The sequence below is a fragment of the Rutilus rutilus genome (genome assembly GCF_951802725.1).
Source record: "Rutilus rutilus genome assembly, chromosome: 16".
NCBI classification, from domain to species: domain Eukaryota; kingdom Metazoa; phylum Chordata; class Actinopteri; order Cypriniformes; family Leuciscidae; genus Rutilus; species Rutilus rutilus.
Window position 1 is genome coordinate 5724945 of NC_140224.1, and position 20148 is coordinate 5745092.

The following is a 20148-nucleotide window of genomic DNA, read 5'->3' on the forward strand; positions in this document are numbered from 1 at the left end:
TATTGACGAAATGATTGATAACTGTTAAAAGATTTCAGCTAAATTGGTATCATTTTATGCTGAAAATGTAGGTTTCAAATAAATGAGTTTAAATTCCCTTCAGGAAAAAGAACAATGTAATTCTGAGTAGCTAAAAGAAATAAATGGCTGGTGATAGGGGACTTTTAGTGTCGGGCGGGAATTCTTGAGCTTATTTTTTGTATATTAAATACATTAAAAAGGAGGTCCCATTATTTTGTAGTCTTTTCTTATTCCATTACACTGCCGAATGATGGCAGTACGACGCTTCTGTTTCTTCCGTTAAATCTCTAAAGAAGAACGCATTCTCATGGATTCGGGTGTGTTGATTGGTTAAAACTAGTTAAGGGGCGGAGTCATTATCTTTTGAAAGTCAAAAGTGCTTAGTCCGACAGGCGCCATTGTTGAGGAGTTAGTTAGTGGAGATGTTGTGATCAACTGAAATATATTTATTTAGCAAAACATCTTTTTTTTTGTGGCGGATTAGATAAACCAATACCTGGTTTAACAGTTACACAAGTAAATAGGTAAGTTTTTTTTTAAAGTTAGTTTATATGTACAGTGTGCTTGTTTTTTTGCTTTTGAAAGGGAAACGCGTCAGTCCTTTACTTCAGCAACCGTCAAAAGTTATTAAACACATTAAGAAAACTGAACTTTCTTCCATCCTAATGTATCTACATGTGTTTTATTACTTTTATATCGATACTGCATTTATTTCTCGGTGGATATCAGGAAGTATTTGATCGTGTGTTGTGTGATCTCAGATATGGCGCAGCGTGTTGCTGTGAATGAAGCTCCTGCTGGATCCAGGCGGACCTCCAGAGTTCGTGTAGCGGTTCGGCTGAGGCCCTACATGGACACGCAGGACGATAAGGGAGAGGGGTCCTGTGTCAGGGGCCTGGGCCCACAAAAGCTGGAGATCATCAACTGGAGGAACGCCACCGAGACACTTCAATACCAGTCAGTTAATAACCCTTAAAGTTTGCAGTTTTTTTTTTTTCGTTTTTTTTTTTTTCATTTATTCCTCTCATTCTGTCTTCTTTATTATTAAGCACTTTAGCAGGTCATGGTCTCAGTGCAGTAGGTCATGATTTGGTAGCTGGTGCTGATATGAATCTTCTCTTTTAATGAAAATCCACTGGCTCTTTGTGTGCCTGTTGGGATAATCAGGAAGAGAAACACTCATAACTGTCCTTTTATAACTTGCTTGGAAAAGAGGGTTTTACTGTTACGTCTTGATTCTGTGTTGCAGGAAACTTGATTTCATTAGTTTCCATGTTTAGGTCAATTATCAAAATAATATGACAATGTTGATCCCTTGTGTTTTATTTCTTATTTATTGTTTAATTTGATTTCCGGGAGCATTTTTAAAGCTTTTGTGTTTGTTTTTAAAGCCCACATATGAGGGCTTTTTTTTATTTTATTTTTTATAGTTCACCTAAAAATTCTGTCATAATTTACTCGCGCTTGTGCCGTTCTAAACTCTTAAGTCTTTCAGTCATCATCTGAACGCAAATTAAGATATTTTTAATTAAATCGAAGAGATTTCTGTTCCTCCGTTTAACATTATCTGTATTTATTGAGGGTACACCATTGTCGGTAACAATATAAAAAATGTTCGATATAGCGCTTGATATTTTCATTAAAGGGTTAGTTCACTCAAAAATAAAAACTATGTCATTAATGACTCACCCTCATGTCGTTCCAAGCCCGTAAGACCTCCGTTCATCTTCGGAACACAGTTTAAGATGTTTTAGATTTAGTCCGAGAGCGTTCTGTCCCTCCATTGAAAATGTATGTACGATATACTGTCCATGTCCAGAAAGGTAATAAAGACATCATCAAAGTAGTCCACGTGACATCAGTGGGTTAGTTAGAATTTTTTGAAGCATCGAAAATACATTTTGGTCCAAAAATAACAAAAACTACAACTTTATTCAGCATTGTATTCTCTTCCGGGTCTGTTGTCAATCCGCGTTCACGACTATTTACCCAAGTGCACTGATGCTTAAACTTTCATAAAGAGTTTGTAAAATGAATCAAGTGGTTTAATCAAAGTCTTCTGCAGAGACACAATCACTTTATATGATGAACAGATTTAATTTAGGCTTTTATTCACATATCAACATTGATCAGCAAGCATACGTAGAGCGCTCAAGTTTGGTAAACGGAAGCTCGTGCTTGCTTGACGTGTGAGAACAAAATTGGATTTATTTTATAATCTCTTTATGAACTTTTTGGGTGAATTCTAGAGACTCAGTTGAGGGACAGAAATCTCTCATTTCATTAGTATCTTCATTTCGTGGTTTCAGAGAGGAGCGAAAGTCTTACTGGTTTGGATCGACATGAGAGTTGAGTGACTGACTGAATTTTAAGAACAAAATGTTACAAATTTATAAAATTACTGGTAACATAAAATTGTTGTTGTTGTTAATCTTGGTACTCAACAAATTATGTTGCAAGTTGCTTTCAGTGAAAACAGCTCAAACATGCATTTAAATCTGGGACTAGCTTAAGCCTTGTCTGTGGACCCAAGGGCAAGTGTTTTTGCAGTGATTGATTCACGCTGGTCTGAATTGTATGTTGGATTGTAGGTTTGATGTGTTTCATGGTGAAGAGACCACACAGCAGGAGGTGTTTCTGACCTCTGTCAAACCCATCCTCCCCCACATCCTTAATGGTCAGAATGCCAGTGTCTTTGCCTATGGACCCACCGGAGCAGGTATCGTTCCTGCCTTCATCTCCTTTGCAGTTAACTTGCCTTTTTTAGATTTGAACTAGGTTTTATGATGTGATTCTTATTGAGGTTTTCATGATGTGCTATTATCTAGACATTTCACACTCTAACACGGAAGATTTCTTCTTCCTCCTCTCTTCAGGAAAGACCCACACCATGTTTGGCAGTCAAGAGGAGCCGGGGGTCATTCCCAGAGCTGTGAGGGAGGTCTTCAATCTGGTTGGAGCTCAGGAAAAGAGCCAGGATGGTTGGGAATACTCGGTTGGGATGTCTTACTTAGAGATCTACAATGAAAAGGTATTCTATGGTGGTGAGCATGCTTACCTCAGAATAGATGTGCTTTTTAAGTTTTCAAAAATTTTAATAGGGCTTTCACGGTTCTAGGGATGGGACAATTACCGGTTTCACTATAAACCACGATAAAATGTTCTGACGGTTAAAATTTTATCATTAAAACCGTGTTTGATTATCGTGGTTTTAATAACTCTCTGTGAATAATAATAATAATTCATTACATTTATGTAGCGCTTTTTCTGAGACCTCAAAGCGCTTTACATAGATGGGGGAATCTCCTCAACCACCACCAATGTGCAGCATCCACTTGGATGATGCGACGGCAGCCATATTGCGCCAGAACGCCCACCACACACCAGCTTACTGGTGGAGAGGAGACAGTGATTAAGCGAATCAGTATATGGGGATGATTAGGAGGCCATGATGGACAGAGGCCAAGGGGCAAATTTGGCCAGGATGCCGGGGTTACACCCCTACTCTTTTTCGAAGGACATCCTGGGATTTTTATTGACCACAGAGAGTCAGGACCTCGGTTTAACGTCTCATCCGAAGGACGGTGCTCTTTTGGCAGTATAGTGTCCCCGTCACTATACTGGGGCATTAGGACCCACACAGACCACAGGGTGAGCACCCCCTGCTGGCCTCACTAACAACTCTTCCAGCAGCAACCTGGTTTTCCCAGGAGTCTCCCATCCAGGTACTAACCTGTCCAGCCAGCAACAGTCTGACACAGGCGCAGCGCGCAATTTTTATTTATTTTTTATTCGAGAAGGAATGGCGGAAGGCAGTGACCGTGCTCGGGAGACTTTTCAGCCTTTTAAGAGGACCAAATCTGAGGTGTGGTCATATTTTGGCTTTTACAAAAGTCCTGAGTGAAACTTGATCGAGGATGGTCACTACAATAGGGGGGAAACACTTCAAATCTGCCGAGTCGTCTTGTGTGACCATCACCCACTGTTTATAGCGAACGCAAGGCAAGTTAACTTTGACCTCAATACCAAAACTACGTCTGGGAAATTATTGGGCACAAAATGTTGTGTTAAGTTGAAATATTTGATCTCACTCACTTGAAATAAACGTGAAGCTTCCGCAAAGAAAAGTTCGCAGCAAGTGGCTTTGAGCCAAAGATGACCTAACAAGTTCAAACAAGACTATTAAGAGTGACATTTAAGGGATAATAATGTATATCATTGTAGTTTATTACACCGAATTATTATTATAATTTTTTTTACCATATAATTACGGGGACAATTGAGATTAATGTTTTAAATCTTACGTGTTTATAAAGCCATTTTGTACAAAACAATCGTCCAGACAAGATGTTCACAACAATATTAAACTCTGCAAACAATAAATCAACTCTGATTTCATTTTCAATACAATCAAATACGGAGACGCAAGACGGCAAGTTGTATTTGAATGAAACGAGAGCGTCCATGGTAATACATGGATGTGCGCTGTTATAATGTGTTGCTATTGATGGCGGTCATTATAAGGAAGAAAATGCCACAGAATATAATCTTGCTTTAAAAAGTGCATAGAGCTGATTGTTTTATTTGTTGTTTGTTGATTTTTCAAATATAAAACTGTTTTCAGTGTGAGCATCAGTTCTTTTTGAACACTTTCATCTCGTTTTAACAAAACCGTGATATTGATTATCAAGATAATTTTGGTCACTATAATCGTGATATGAAATTTTCATACCGTCCGATCCCACGGTTCCTTGATTAAATTTTATTTATTTTTTGTTGTTTTTTGGACCCATGTCGAGTAAAGCCGAGTTCAGACTGCACGATTTTAGCCCCGATTTTGGCTCGCCGACAGGTTGAGAAATCGCCGACAAATGCCCGAAATCACAGGCAAATCGGTGCTCGTTCACGCGAGTGACAATCACGCAGTGTGAATGAGCAAAGACCCGATCTGAGAGAATCGCAGACGCCCGTGAGATATTTGGCATGCTAAATATCTGGACCTGTCGGCGATTCAAAATCCTGCTGTGTGAAAAGTGTTCTGACTGAAAACTACATCGTCGATAACCGACAGCCAATGAGAGAGCAAGATACAGAGCAGCGGGGATTTTGGGGAGGAGTTATAGACCAGAATATCAGTATTTTAATAGATATATTTACAATCATATCAAACAGAAACAAAGCACAAACATTTGCTTGACCAGCAGCACATTGCAAAATTTATTTACCCACAACTCTCTTTGCAGAACACACAGTCCTTGCTCCCCTCGTCTTCCTAACCATCTCCTCCTGCATAAACTGTTTATTTTTCTCCTTTTTGCTGCAAATCAGCGCACAGACAGTTTGGATTGCAATCTTCTTGCAGGCTATAATTTTTAATAACAATTTCAGTCTTGCGAGAGCTCCGGTCTCACGCACGCGTGATCTTGCGTTATTTCCTTATCACTTCTCACGTGTGTTTGGTTGTGAAACGTAGTTTGCGGACCAGACAGAAGTTGTCGGTGATTCTTTCTTTTGTAAAGTCATGCGGTGTGAAACCGCCTGCCGCTGATCCATCGTGCAGTGTGAACACACCAGCAACTGAATGTTACCCCAGATAGTCATGCAGTGTGAAAAGAACAGTGACCCGACTACTTTGAAAATCATGCAGTGTGAACTTGGCATAACAGGCAAAATTAGGAAGTGGTGCATTCCACGGATGAGAATCCATGAACCACACATTAAACCATTTTCTAAGGCTGCAAGATGTATTAAAAACAATAGCGCTATTGTGAATTTAATTTAAAACATTTTTTTTATTATATATGCAGGGTGGCCGCGGGTCCTTAAAAAGTCTTAAAATGTCTTAAATAGAGTTTTCCTAATTAAAGGCCTTAAAAAGTATTAAAATGTCTTAAATTCAGATTCGATAGGTCTTAAATATTTCTGGTCACGTTACCGCTAAAATTTCTCCAGTCTGACGGACCTAATGTCCGTCAAATAACCAGTGAAGCATCGAATCGCGAGAATGATTCAGATTTTATTACATAAACAGCTATTGATAATGATAATGTAGGCTTTTTCTGGTAACGCTGTTTCGTTATTTCAAATGTAGGCGGGTCGCGCGTGGCAAGCGCGCTCATAATGTAAGAGACGGCGCGACCACAACATTGCCCAACATCAAATGGCAAACGTAAAATGCAAGCGGAACGAAACTGCTCGTTATTGTGTGGTTGAAGGACCGTTAATCAGTTTGAACCAAAGCAGCGCGAGCCGATCGTGATCATGCGACACTGTTACTACACCGCGCTAATAAGAGATGCAGTAAAGAAAGCATTTGAATTCGCCACAGAACTGACAGAAGTAATAACGTCGCTGCGAGATCAAGTGAGAAGCATTCATATTTCTCCGTTATTAACGGATCAAACAGCGCTGACGTGGAAACCAGGAAGAAACATTGTGAACTATCATGAATGAACTATCAGTGTCCACAGATCAGCAACATTCACCATGGATTTACTATAGTAACACTAACTGCAACCATGGACGTTTGGCAGGAATAGTAGGCTGTAATGCCTTCAAGTAACACGTCGGTTTTATTTTGACATTATGAATACAATTGCTGCCCTCAAATGTTAATCTGAACTAAAATAAACCTTTGTTTATAACTAATTTGTTTATACATTTCATTTTTTCCAAGGAGCTGTTTTGTTTTATATGCTCCTAAGAAGAGTCAATTATGGCTCTAGAATTACTCAAAGTAAAAAAATATCATACTTTATGATGTTAGTTTTAATATAAAAAAGAATATAAAATTTAAATCAAGGAAATTTCTCTGGCATTTATTTCTTTATGCTGTATCAAAAACGTACCGAACCATGACACAAGTGTATCGTATCGAACTGAACCGTGAATTTTGTGAACCGTTACACCCCTAATATATACGCATGTAATATAATGTGTATTTCCATCACAGGTTTGGTCTTAAATTTCATTCAAAGTGGCATTAAAAAGGTCTTAAAAAGTCTTAAATTTAACTTGTTCATATCTGTAGACACCCTGATATGTATGTGTGTGTATAGGTATGTATATTAGGGGTGTGACAACGTGTCACACGAGATTGGGTTCACAAGAACGAGACAAGATTTTTGCACGATATTTTAAGAAATCCTCAATGACAAAATTCATGCCTGGAAAAATAGTCTCCAGATGCATTTTGAAAAGTTTTAACCAATCATCTTGTAATTAATGTCATTTTTGTTCTACTTTCTGAGTGTGAATGATCATATGCATTCAAAGACGACAATATACAAGAACTGTGAAAGGTTTTGCCACAATCTCTGACTGGCTTCTCTCCTGTGTGATTTCACATGATTCTCTTCAGACCTTAGAACTGATTGAGGCTGTGTGTGTGTGACCTCCTAATTGAACTCCTTTCCACAAACTGAACACTAAAGTAATTTGAAAGGTTTAGGTCTTTGCTTAGGTCTATTTTTATTTTTATTTTTTCTTAGATGAGCGAAGTGAGTTTCTTAGATGAGTGAATTTGGTGTCAGTAAATGTTTTTGAAAAGTATTTTATGCACACCAAGCCTGCATTTAATAATACAATAAAAACATTAAATGTTGTGAAATATTAGTTGAAAATAGCTGTTTTCTATTTTAATGTTTTAAAATGAAAACTTTAGTCCTGTGATAACAGCTGAACTTTTCAGCATCATTACTCAAGTCTTTTTTTTTTTTTTTCTTTTTTTTTTTTTATTCTTGAATGAATAGAAACAACATTTTGAGTATTTTGTAAAAGTAGAAATGAACAAGTTAATGCATCCTTGCTGAATTAATTTGCAAGCCTTATTTTTGAAAATGTTCACATGTATTTTTGTTTCTACCCTGTTTCAGTGGACATCTGCTCTGGAATATTGATTCGCTTTGTGTCTGTAGGTGCTGGACCTGTTGTCTCCAGGTTCCCAGGACCTGCCCATCCGTGAAGACAAAGACAGAAACATCCTCATTCCCGGGCTAACACACACACCCCTCTCATCCTTTGCCGATTTTGACACTCATTTCATCCCCGCGAGTCTAAACCGCACCACAGCCTCAACTAAACTGAACCAGCGCTCCAGTCGCAGTCACGCTATACTCCTCATAAAGGTTTGAACGTGCACTTTTCACTTCATTCTAGTTCTCCATAAGCACTTAAGCAGGTCCTGGTCTCTGTGTGGTAGACCATGATTTGGTAGCTGGTGCTGAAAATAAATCTCTCCCTCAAACAAAACCACTGACTTTTACTGTGTCTGCTGGTTGTAATTGGGAGAGAGAACACTTATTTTAGTATTATAGCTAGAGCCCTATGATTTCTGCAATGCGGAAAACACAGATCTCTCATGAATAAAAAATGGAATTTACTGTATAATGCAGAATGTCACAGAATTGGGCAAAATTTTGGATAAATCACTTTAAATTGCAATAGTGTCTGTTAAATTAAAATTCCACCATTTAAATATGAAGTCTACATATTTATATCTACATATCTACCGCAGTTACATTATATGTTCACTAAACCTGCCAAAATAAAAGCAACTGACAAATATATTACTATTGTACAGTAGAATGTACTTTTCAAAGTAAGAACAGTAATGCAGTCTATAAGGAATATCACAAATTTTCTGTGTGCCAAAAAATGAAACCAATTGTCCAAATTTCATTTGATTACATTTGAAGAGTTTGATAGTTTTATGCATTCAATTGATTACCACTGTTTTTGATAATGGATTTTAATTAAATCATAAAACACAGAATCCAGTAAAAAATTAAAACAGACAACAGACTTTCTGGGGAAAATAAACATTTCATAGGCTGTTGTTGTTAAAATTTAATAAATGAATGGGCTAAAGTTTGTTAAAGTTTTGTTTTCAATGTTTTTTGACATTTAATGAAACCATTAAAATGGATTGCAGATATATATATATATATATATATATATATATATATATATATATATATATATATATATATATATTAGGGGTGGCACGGTTCACAAAACCCACGGTTCGGTTCGTATCACGGTTTTAGGGTCACGGTTTTCGGTTCTGTACGGTTCATGTTGTTGTTTTTTCTTTTAATCTTTAACACTCCAAAAATTTACTTCAGCATATGATATATAGCTGAATTATCTAATTATTTATTTATTTATTTCATAAATGGGGTGTGTTTGCAAAACGCAGCTTCTCATTTCCCATTCTGAAGTAATATGAGTGAGCAGTCACCCTGAGGAAACTTTCAGTGGCCCTGGAGGTCCATCATCTGTAGAGCTACGTGGGCTGTGTTGGACCGTTATTTGTCAATTTATCCTCGTGTCTCGTCATCATAGGCGGGACATGTCCCCACCATTTTTTGCCAGGGTTGATATTATCTTGCAGCACGGGTGTACCAATACAAATAAATAAAACATTTCCAGTTAACTAGCAAAGTATTTGTTTCATTCGTTTGTTAAATAAGAAGCAATTTAGCGCTGAAATGTGTTTTTTTAATCAAGTGATCAAAGTGCTCGTTGCAGTTGCGATCAGTGGTGCTGATACAGTGTTCTCGTGGCTCGCGCACACACCGCAGCGGCCGCACATTCATCACTCGGACGCGCGCTTCAATCCATTGAGGAGACTCAAGGCTACTCGTTCCGATTAAATAATAAAACAAAATTCATACAAATCGGTCCCTGCTTGATATACAACCGCTGATAAACATAATCGGTTTTGATAAAGAAAAAAATATATACGAGCGCAGATTAGAACTCAGAACCTTTGATACGCTTGGCAAGTTCTGCCACTGGACCATTAGGCTACGTGGAACAGTCGATCTATGTAGCCTATTTATTCACATGAAAAAAACAACATATAGTGTGGAGTAGATCTCATTAAATGTCTAGGTAAACTCAGTGTACTATATAAATCGATTGCTGGACATTGTAATGTAATTCTACATATGTCTGATTTATGATTTAGCATTGTATTAGCACGGGCACGAGGCTACATTGCGCATGCGTCGAACCGTGCAAACCGCGCGACGCACACGCGCACCGAACCGAGACAAGCGAACCGAACGGTTCGGATGTTTTTTCATGTACCGTGCCACCCCTAATATATATATATATATATATATATATATATATATATATATATATATATAAAAGAAAACTGCGGAAAAACTAATTTCATAGGGACCTATAATGGTTACTAACCCTCTGAAAAAGACTGACAAGTCACATCAATGCATGCATTTGCTCTCAGGTAGTGAAGTCTCGGCATGGGCCGCCACACAGACAACAAACTGGAAAGCTGTATTTGGTTGACCTGGCCGGTTCAGAGGACAACCGACGCACAGGAAACCAGGGCATTCGTCTGAAAGAGAGTGGAGCCATCAACCTGTCCCTCTTCACCCTCAGTAAAGTGGTGGACGCTCTGAACACAGGGGCCGGGGGCCGCGTGCCCTACAGGGACAGTAAACTTACCCGTCTACTGCAGGACTCTCTGGGTGGTTCCGCACATTCTGTCATGATCACCAACATCGCACCGGAGTACAGATACTATTTTGACACCTTCTCAGCCCTTAACTTCGCCGCCAAGTCCAAGCAGATTGTCAATCGACCCTTTGTCAAGGAAACCGTTTTAGCCCCTACAATTGGTGAGCAGTGCAGTATTCGTATGTTTTTCTGGATGCTGAGAATAACGATGTATGTAATTGTAATTTGTCCCTTCTCTTGTAGGTCATGGAAAGAGATCCAGAGAGGAACGGGAAGCTGGAGGTTCTGTTGAGCCTCAGAACAAGAGGTCTAAGGAGGTAAAGAAAGCCGAACAGTCCACGTCGCCGACCATACATCCACATGGGTAAGAGCATGCGTTACAACAGCCAAACTAGTTTACTGATCTGGAGCACTTAAGCAGGTCTTGGCTTTGTTCGGTAGGCCACGATTTGGTAGCTGGTGCTCAAATGAAGACTCCCTATGTCGAAAACCACAGGCTGAATGTGCCTTTTTGGACATTCATTGGGAGGACATATGTACTTTGTTGCGGGGCGATCTAGCTAAAACCTTGATCTTTCTGGGTTTTTAATTTTTTTAAGCATAGTCCATATTTAAATCTTTATTTATTTGCTGTGAATTGCTTTTAATGAAAATTTCATTTTGCCCAAGGGTTTCCCAGACTAGGGTTTTGTGAGTTGAAGTTAAAGGGATAGTTCACCCAAAAATGAAAATTAGCCCATGATTTTCTCACCCTCAAGTCATCCTAGGTGTATATGACATTCTTCTTTCAGATGAATACAATCAGAGTTATATAAAAAAAATGTCCTGGCTCTTACAAGCTTTATAATGGCATTGAAAAGGTGTATATTTTTTGAAGTCCATCAAAGTGCATCCATCATGATAAAAGTGCTCCACATGGCTCTGGTGGGTTAATAAAGACCTTCTGATGTGATGTGTATATTTAAAATAAAGCTTGGATGAGCTTTTTTTCCAATAAAAAAAAAATTGGAACCAAAATTGGTAACCATTAACCAACATCAGAAAGTATATGTCAAGTTAACGTGGTGTAAAATAATAGAAATTATCTTAAATTAAGTAAATATTTCAGGAATCCCTGCTAACTGCCAATATAGTAGTTAAATTGGGGTACAGTAAAGACATTTGTAATGTTACAAAATATTTCTATTTCAAATAAATGCTGTTCTTTTGAACTTCCTATTCATAAAAGAATCCTGAATGTTTCCACAAAAACATTGTCAACACTGAAAATAATTGTTTCTTGAGCATCAAATCATCATATTAAAATTATTTCTTAGGGATCATGTGACGCTGAAGACTGGAATAATGATGCAGAAAATTGTGATTTGAGTGATTCTTTTGAAATGATCAGAAGTGAACTGAACTTACTATTACTCTATTTTTGCTGCTAAACGTTTGCTGGGATGAGTGTATTAATGGGGGGATTTTATTGTTAAATGGTATTGTGATTTTCATAGTGATGATTATGTAAAATCATTGTAAACACAATGGATATGTACATGAATCTTCTGGTGTAGATGTTCTAAAAGATTAGATGTCTTTCAGATCACCAGATTCACAGGTTTTGGAAAGACTCCTGGCCCTGGAGAAGATGATGATGGGCTCAGCTGAGAGAGAGAGACTCAACCTGCTCAAAACTGTGGCGCAGTCCCGTAAAGAAATTCAGGTATCGTATACACTCCTCTGACTTGAGCATTTCCATCTGAACTTCAATGCATCAGAAGAAAGAAAATAAGCATCAGTGAGATATACCTCTGTCCTGCTTATAGTTAATCCATCAATTGCAAATTAGGCTGGATTACTAATACAAACTGCAAACTGTACTGGAGTCCACATGAACCGTAACCCAGTTTTCAAGTGGTCATGGTGCTCAGTTTGAAAAACCTTTTCCACATCAACTAAAACTGCCAATGGGTGACTCAAATATATGTTCTGCTCTCTCCAAAGATGTTGAAGGAGAAACAGAAGGAGCTGGAAGACAAAGCAAAACTGTTTAACAAGAGTGAAGATACTGAGAAAGAGCCCGAAGATGCTCTTCTCTTTAAGACAGATCTGCCCCCACTGCACAGAAAACAGTCTACAGCTGCCAGACCGCGCAAACAGCAGGCCGTTGTCACACCGCTACAGGGTGAGATGAGGCTGACTTCATCCTTTTCTCCTCCTGGGACCCTTTATGCATGAGCACTCAGCATTGATGTTTCATGACCCTTTATACCCCTTTTCCACCAACAAGAACCGGGTGCTGGTTCAGAGCTAGAGCTATTGCCAGTTCGGAGATGGTTCGACTGACGAGCTTATTAAGAACCCGTTTGCGTTTCCACCGGCCAGAGAGCCACAACAGAGCTATATCTTACGTCACTGCATACGTATCATGTTGCCCAGCAACGCTAGTGCGGCAGCGCCAAACACAAACACACCAGACTTGTTCGAGATGCATCGGCTTCTCGCAGAACGATCAGCACATGAAATCAAAGCACTGCGAAAGCGATCAAAAAGCACAAGGAGTCGTATGATCTCCAAACACTCCCGAATCTCTGATCGGTCCACGCTGCTCCGATGCATCTCGAACAAGGCATCAACAATAATAGACGTTGCGTTACTATGGATGCTCATGGGTTTGCGAAAATAAATCGGCATCCAAACACGGCGAATCCAACGCGTTCGTGCAGCTCGCCGTAACTTACATAGACGGATATTATAATCGAGCTGCTATTAGCTCGACTAGCTGCTATTTAAAAATGGCGGTCACAAGTTTCTCTTCAGTCTTGTTGGCCACGGTAACCCCGCCCCCAGCCTCTGACGCAAGCGGTTCTTTCTTGGCTCCGTTCTAGACCCTGCAGTGATTTGGTGCTACTTAAGAACCAGTTTTACTGGTTCGGAGCTGGTGCTTTGGCGGTGGAAAAACAAAGAACCGATTTGAAACTAGGCTCTGGCTCCGAACCAGCACCAGCTCTGCCTTGGTGGAAAAGGGGTATTAGAGACGTTTCCCTGGTCTTCCCTCTCTACCTGTTCATTTGTTCTGTTAGCATGCACTGTTTCTATGATGCTGTGGGTGCTTCACTCTTCAGGGCTCAAAGCGATTCCGCTCGGTTCCCTCTCTCGTCCTGCTGCCGTCAGCTTTTGTGCTTCCGGATGGGCTTTATTTTGCAATCTTATGGCCCTTATATACTCAGTTCTTTTTAGTTCTTCGCTCAGGGGTAAAAAGTGTGAAATGCGTTTGCAGCGGTATACTGTTAGCGAACATCCCGACGCCGCCCACGCTGCGGATAGTGACGTTTAGATGAATATGAAAATATGTGCTGCTCACTTTTCCCCTCAATAACAAAATAATGCACAACAAAACTGACAGCAGTTAAGAAGCATCTGATCATAGCGATGTGGATGTTTGCACACCGGCTCTGCAATTCGGCCCTTCGATCAAGTCCTGTTTATTTATATAGCACTTTGTAGAAAAGATTGCTTTAAAGCAAACAGCTTTACAGTATAAAACATGTAAAACCGTGTATGTGTTGCTTTCAATTAGCATTCAAACTAAAGTTTGTGCTATAAAGCAGCTCTTCAGTCTGTTCGTTTTTACCATAGACTGTAAAAAAAGAAATGGTGGAGCATCACCTACCTATTACATAATCGCCATGGGCCGACGGTAGTTTGATTGGTGTTTTCCAAAAAGTTTGCATTGGCAAGCTGTTTTGAACTCCCGAATCAAACTCCAAACATATTTCGTTTTGGCATGTTTCTGTTTGAAATGCCATCACACCAGTTCTTCCATTTAGCTTGAAGTATATCAGGGCCTTTACTCTTGGAATTGTCAATTGATACATTTAGGAAAGCATTGTACAACATTTTAGACTGTGTTTAGTAAATGAGGACCTCTTTCTCAGTCTCCCAGGTGCAGCCCTTGCAGCAGTGTGCTGTGGTGTGTAAACCCTCTCAATTATTGGATAAGAAGAAGAAACGTGTCCAAACTGAGGTCAGTGTGCAACATTGTGTGCTGTTAAAATGCAGATGCAGGTCCGAATGCCAGTGTTTATTGTACGAAGGCCACATTAGTGGATAGTTCACCCAAAAATGCAAATACTGTATCAAATAGTCTCTTAAAGGAACACTCCACCGTTTTTTCATATTAAACTGTTATTCCCTTAACTAAGATGAGTTGATGCATACCTCTCGTCTCAGTGCGTGCACTCAATCGCTCTGGTGCGCGGCGACACTTTGATAGCGCTTAGCACAGTTCATTCATTAGGATCCAAACAGAGATGAAGTTAGAAGCGACCAAACACCTCCACGTTTTCCCTATTTAAATACAGTTACACAAGTAGTTACACGACCAAGTAAAAAGCAGTAAAAAGTCACATTGGTTCTAATGACAGAAGTGAGAGGGAGAGGATTTTTCAGGAGAGATGATATTACTGCACCGAGTCGAAGTGCTCCCAAGTGCTATTCCGCATTATAGTTATTCTTTTTACCCGTTTAGAAAAGCGCCACGTTTTATTTTGTGTCACCATACTTGGTCGTGTAACTACTTGTGTAACTATTTAAATAGGGAAAACGTGGAGGTGTGTGGTCGCTTCTAACTTCATCTCTGTTTGGATCCTAATGAAGACTTGTAGAAGACTTTAAGAATTTAAGAAGACTTGTATTAACCTTCCTAAGCTTTTTGAAAAAGGGGGTTATACCTTGTCTGTTTATATCTTTTTTACCTTTAATTTTAAGTTTTAGATCTAATTTAGGTCTTGTATGTAAATTTGTTTAACCATCATTTGTATAAGCAAATTCACAAACCTTTCAAACTTCACAATAGAAATCTACATGTATTTGGGTCAGATTGCTGCCATCTGGTGAAGAAAAATAACATGACTTCATGTCAGGTCCAAATCATGTGTATGATTTGGTCACAGTGGATATTTATTTAGATATTGTCAAACTAATATTTGTAATGGTATGGTGTTTTAAAAAAAAAAAGAGCATTTTACATCATAATTTTCAGAGCTCAGATTTCGGCGCGTGATTGGACATAATTTGAATCGTCCCCATATGTCTTGTGCTTACAATGCAGGAAATTCCCGCAAACATGTATTCACTTTAGCATGTAGGTTGTATGAGTAAATGAATCCCCACAGATTATACGCTCAAATCAGTCATTTTAAAACTTTCTGTGAGATTTAATTTCACTAAGTGTGAGTGATTCAGCTCTTCTCTCTCTCTCTCACTCTCTCACTCACTCTCTCATCACACACAAAATCGGGCCAGTGTTGCATCTTCACTAAAGTTTATCATTTGCTCGTCTTTAAGTCTTATCAATTTAAACATTCAAGCTATTTTAAACCATTCAGTACTCGCACGCTCTCGGAGAGATGGGTTTCTCTGCGCACGTGTAAAGCCGCCTCACGAACAGCTCGAGTAACAAATTAGTTATTTTTCGCTGCTTCGGTCAAATTAAGTAAATTCCCGTCTTGGCTAGTATTCTTGTAATCACGGTCAGTTATGTCTTAAACATAAACAGATGTGATCCTGCACTAGCTCTTAGAGTGACAGCAGCCTAATGTGTCTGACATTAATGTTGATTAAAAAACAAAAGTAGGACTAAAAGACTATCCAGTGTTATTTTCTGTAGTATTTCTGTACCTGAATACAGTACTCACCTAAATGTTTGCTTACTCATTGTAATGTAATTTTTAAAATTAGTTTTATTAAAAACTTTCTGTGGTTGAAACGGAGCGATTTATGTGACGATATGGATTTTGTAAGTTGTACTGTAACTTTCAACATGCCTTCTGATGGTCATTCATGTTTATTTCATGCTTTAATGAAGTAAAAAGGAAGAAATGATCAGTTCACAAGCTTGAACTAAGCTGCGCTACAGCGATCTGTCATACATTAAAGAGCGACAAAATGGTATTTATTGTTTGAAAATTGACCATTTGAAAGCTGAGACCTTTTCATTGCAAAAGTAGCAAAGAACGAAGTTTATTGCGATTGATTGGATGGGAGGCATGCTACAAAGTGTTCATTAATCAACTGGAAATGGCTTCTTGGGATTTAAGAATCTGACTTAATATCAAATTGACATTCGATTAAAATTACTTTACCTATTACTTTCATGTGACATGAAGATAAAATATTTGTGACTTTCTTTTTTTGCTCTTTAGGTGGGTGAGGGTAAGGAAAATGGAGGTGCGGATCCACCCTCCGCTGTAGACATCAACTGGGAGTCCCATCTGGATTCAGCATTACTGGAGCAGTCCAGGAAGAAAATCCTTCAGACGCTGAACTCCGGCTCTCTGAAGGAGCTCAAGAGCCTGCAGCTGATCGGAGATAAGAAAGCCAAACTGATCATGGGCTGGAGAGAGATTCATGGGGACTTCACACAGGTATAGTGCTGACTGATGCTGACAAAGACCACCTGTAGAGATTGAGTCCTTACCTGTGAAGCCATAATAGAGACACATGAAATATGGAGTTATTTTCCCCTTGTTTGCAGGTGGAAGACCTGAAGAAAATCGAAGGCGTTTCAGCTAAACGTTTCTCTTCTTTCATAAAGGTATTTTGTTTGCAGTAGTAATGTCTACTAATGTTTGGGCATTGATGCAAATTTCACCGTTTAATTTGATTCTGATTCGCAAGCTTGTGATTCAGTTACATTCCAATCTCGATTCAGCGTACATTAATTTGGATGTGTATCAGGTACAGTACGAAAAATCTTAATGCTGTAAACTATACAGGGAACCTTGTCAGTTGGTACATCGATATTAAAGTTTAAAATTAACTGATTTGTATACAAAAATGTTTTTGAGTTTTTAATGACCGTTTCTGCTCCAATTTGTTTTGAATTATAAACATTTAAAAGGTGTCTGTTTCCCAACTTGTTTTCATGACAGTTCTATTCAAACACACAGATATTAAATGATAGGTTAAGTAAAAGTAGAAAATGTAATATGATGCAAATAATTAGCAAAATGCTCTTTAGAGTGAATTTTTCTAGCTGAATGAGTTTATGAAAGGCTTTTCTGAGGTAAACGTTACATTGTTTACAAGCTGATTTGACGCATTTTTATGGTTGAAACACTGAGCGATGACATCATGATACATTACATTAACTTGTACGGTTTCTTTCAACATGCCTTCTGATGTTCATTAGTGTTATTCATGCTGTAACTAATGAAGAGGAAAAGATTGTTTTACCTGCGCTCTGTCACGCCAAATTACATAGCATCGAAATGGTTGAATTGAATTGAATATTGATTGAATTTTGTAATAAAATTGCCACCGTTGGAAAACTGAGACCTGTTTCAAATCAGAAGTTAAAGCGCAAAGATTATTGCAATTACTGGATGGGAGGCGCACTACAAATAATGTTTAGTGACGTTTTGCTCATGTATCAACTGAAAACAGCAGACTAAAAGATTCTTGGGATTTAAGAATCAATATCTGTTCATCCAAATGAGAATCGATTCAAATTGAGAAATTTATGTTTTCAACTCAGCCCCACTATGGATTTTTAATGACTGGAGGGAAAGCACAATTGAAAGTGATTTAGGAAATTTACTTTGAGTCACTCACTCTCACTTCTTTCCCTCCGCAGGCGAATATTCTCAGCAGTATGGGGAAGTGAAGCGTTTGAGCCACGCCTGAAGAGCGTTTGAACGCTTGTGCTTTATGAGAGTGTTTTAAGATGTTTTTACACCCATTTTATGTATAATATTTTGTGTACAGTTTTGTCTTTTGGGGGGGGGGGGGTCTACAAGTTTGTGTATACTTGACTGCTCTTTTCCATGTTTTCTGATTCCTGCATACTTATGCCAATTTTACCTTTAGTATTTAACTTTTTTTCTTTTTTTAAATGAACTTGCTTCATTTATCATGTGGCACTAAAATAAATGTCACCATCAAAGAAGCTCAGCGAGTTTTATTTCACTTGACAAATGTCTGTATTACCTGAAATTATTAATTTTGTGAACCAAATTGGTATTGGTATTCTCAAAAACATCCTTTAACAGAGCTATAGTTTTCAGATCAGCGTGAGATTCTCCCCACATTGGCCAGTAGACACACATTAGCAAATCTGACTCTCTGCAGAGTCATGCCCTTTCAAACTCAGACTATTTTTGCAAATACTATCAATGCAACTTCCAAAAGATGTAAAATGTTTTTAGTTTTGATAATTCACCCTTTTGTCTGACAAACAAACTAGACCGTAAAGTTGGTAGGCTTTGCGAAGGCTCAATTACCTGCCAAAATTATAGGTTGAAGATAAACTGTTATTTAGCCTGTGTGCCAAGGAGGTTTGGCATGCGGGTGGTTGGGGCAGTCTCGCCGAAATGTTACAAAATACTGTCAATGCAACAACCAAAGAGTTTTAGCATTTAATGTCAAGTATTATATATCCATTTGACTGTCAACATTTTTTGAAAGTGACTAACTAAACATCTGAACACTTATTAGGGAAGATTTACTTATTAATCGCAGGTTTACAAAAAGCGCTTCCAAACATATTGATAAGGTGCAGTTTAGTTTTACGGTGTCCAGTGTGGATGGTTTAAATTAATTTATTTCTGTAAACTAAAGAGTATGTGGGAGACTGAATCAATGCAGGGTTTATAATCTTAATATTCTGAAATAGCGATTAGTACAAAGGCCTTTATGTATGGGTTTATTATTCAAAACTGTAATAAAACAGTAAAAGCTGAAATAAAGCTTCATTTACAAAAATAATTAAATGGTTGTTCTCAGGCTAAACTGCAGGACAGAGACTCCAGGAGCTCTGGAAGTGCATTTATTTTCATTTTTGGCACTATATTGTTTTATAACTTAAACCTATGAATCTGAAAAAAATGACTGTCAAATTGGTTTGGTGTTTTATCCAGTGTAATTATATTCATTCATTTTTAGCTAAGGCTTACATGGCCATATGCTCTTTGAGGGCTTTGAATATCCTTGACTTGTCATTCAGGATTTGCATTTTGAACTGAAAGCGAATGTAAATCGGTTGTTGGTGAGTGTGTGTCTGCTCTTCTCTGCCTGCAGCCAATACTGCTTATTTATTACTCAAGAGAGCAATCCTTTAACCAGCTTGACAGACCAGACCAGCCAATCACAGAACTGCATGACAAGACCACAGCCTAGATTCACTTTCATGTTTTCATTGTAATGCTTGTAACCCTTTTTAACAAAAAAAAAAAAAAAAACTGACTACTTTTTTTTGTACAATTTTTTGGAAATTTTAATTTTTTTATTTTAATGCATTAATTATGCCTTAATGCACCTTATAATGTATTGTATGGTCTCATAAATAATTGTAACCACAGTTTTGATACATAATACTTGTCTTGCCTATTCATTGAACGCACACTTGAAAGTATAATGCATTTAAAACAAATGGCAAACAACCAATTTTAGATATAACAAGGAATCTGCAAATAAATGCTTATTAACTTTGGTTGCGTTTACTTATGAAAATGCATTGATTATAATTTTATGATGCATCATAGATCACATTTATAATGCATTTTTATACTATGAAGTGTTACCACTTTTTTTTTTTTTTTTTTTTTTACAGGGATCAAAGCTTACGTTGTAATGTTCATGATTCTTTGTTTT

At 38.1% G+C, this 20148-nt stretch overlaps 1 protein-coding gene across 1 annotated transcript; it reads left to right on the forward strand.

The window, feature by feature from the left end:
• Positions 1–379: 379 nt before the first annotated feature.
• On the forward strand, positions 380–19716 carry kif22 (kinesin family member 22). Its single transcript, XM_084434869.1, has 13 exons — positions 380–545; positions 783–978; positions 2613–2740; positions 2898–3052; positions 7938–8147; positions 10280–10673; positions 10756–10876; positions 12097–12217; positions 12499–12679; positions 14433–14521; positions 16701–16922; positions 17033–17092; positions 18134–19716. Exons 2-13 carry the CDS (start codon positions 785–787, stop codon positions 18161–18163), a joined length of 1905 nt encoding a protein of 634 aa, XP_084290995.1. The 5' UTR covers positions 380–545; positions 783–784; the 3' UTR covers positions 18164–19716.
• Positions 19717–20148: the final 432 nt, after the last annotated feature.